This window comes from Nanorana parkeri, unplaced genomic scaffold (assembly GCF_000935625.1).
Source record: "Nanorana parkeri isolate BGI_ZX_2015 unplaced genomic scaffold, ASM93562v1 scaffold508, whole genome shotgun sequence".
Classification (NCBI taxonomy): Eukaryota; Metazoa; Chordata; class Amphibia; order Anura; family Dicroglossidae; genus Nanorana; species Nanorana parkeri.
In genome coordinates, this window is record NW_017306776.1 from 659592 (window position 1) to 660860 (window position 1269).

Sequence of the window (1269 nt, forward strand, 5' to 3'; positions counted from 1 at the left end):
TGGAAGCAGAAAAAAAATGGGGGAAGTGTGTAAGGATTTGAGCGACTTTGACAAGGACCAAAATTGTGATGGGTCAGAGCAACTCCAGAACTGCAGCTCTTGTGGGATACTCCCGCTCTGCCATAGTCGGGTCTTACCAAAAGTGACCCAAGGACCCAGAGAAAGAGCCATGGGTGGCCAAGGCTCATTGAGGCACGTGGGGAACAAGGGAGACCCCACTGTGCCATTTACAGGACTTGAAGGATCTGCTACTGACTGCTTGGCGCCAGATACCACAGCATTCCTGCAGAGGTGTAGTGGAGTCCATGCCTCGATGGGTCAGGGCTGTTTTGACAGCAAAAGGGCCTACACAATATTATGTGTTTGTGTTATGGCTGATCGGTACAAAGTGATGGTTATAGGACTACATTACTTGTTATATAGTGGTGTTTATAAAATTTGCATCACCCTAATGGTTTAACGTCTTGTTTTAGGTGCTATGCTGGGATCCAGCTTTCTGGAAGAGGACAGCCAAGTGTTAGAAGATGGATGATGTAAGTGACTTTGACCGTGGAATGATTGTTGCCGTCAGACATTTTGGTCGCAGCACTGCAGAAGCCGCTGAGCTCCTGGGGTTTCCGTGCACCACGGTCTCCAAAGTTTACAAAGAGTGGTGCAAGCAACAGAAAACATTGAGTAAGAGTCAGTGTGAGCAAAAACCCCTGGATAATGAGAAAGGTGAGGACAATGGCCCGCCTCCTCCAAGTGAATAGGGAGAGTACAACTGCCCAGATAACCTCACTTTACAACAGCAGGGTCCAGAAGGGGATCTCTAAGGTCCCACAACATGGCGGACAATAAAGAGGATGGGATGCAGATAGGTTGTGCCCATGTCAGATATGGAGCACACTGCAGTGTCTTCCTGTCCTGAAGGACGAGGGGTGGAGCGTGCTCTTCACAGCACAGAGGACTCTTTATTTCCCCAGTACTGCCTTTAAATAACACTGAATACATAGGTCAATAGTGCCTCTGAAATTTTCAGCTATGTAACTAAAGTTTGTTTAAACATGTGATTGATCACCTCTGTTTTTTTTCTTTTGCCATTCCAATAAAGTTGTATCAACTTAGTCCTATTTGTCTCCTTTGAACTGACTGCACAGTACGAATCCTTTATAGCACGGAGCCATCTGGAAGCCGCCGTTCACCCTGTGCTGAGCTGACTGCCTGGACTCCAATGCGAGTGTGATGGAGTAGACCAGGGTTAGGCAGCCTCGGCACTCCAGCTGTGCT

General features: G+C 47.7%; 1 protein-coding gene across 1 annotated transcript in view; it reads right to left on the minus strand.

The window, feature by feature from the left end:
- RPS2 (ribosomal protein S2) overlaps positions 1–307 on the minus strand; it is an 11296-nt gene extending 10989 nt beyond the window's left edge. Inside the window, exon 1 of the mRNA XM_018561212.1 lies at positions 257–307. Coding sequence (XP_018416714.1) covers positions 257–307 — 51 coding nt within the window. The remainder of the gene's footprint in view (positions 1–256) is intronic.
- Positions 308–1269: the final 962 nt, after the last annotated feature.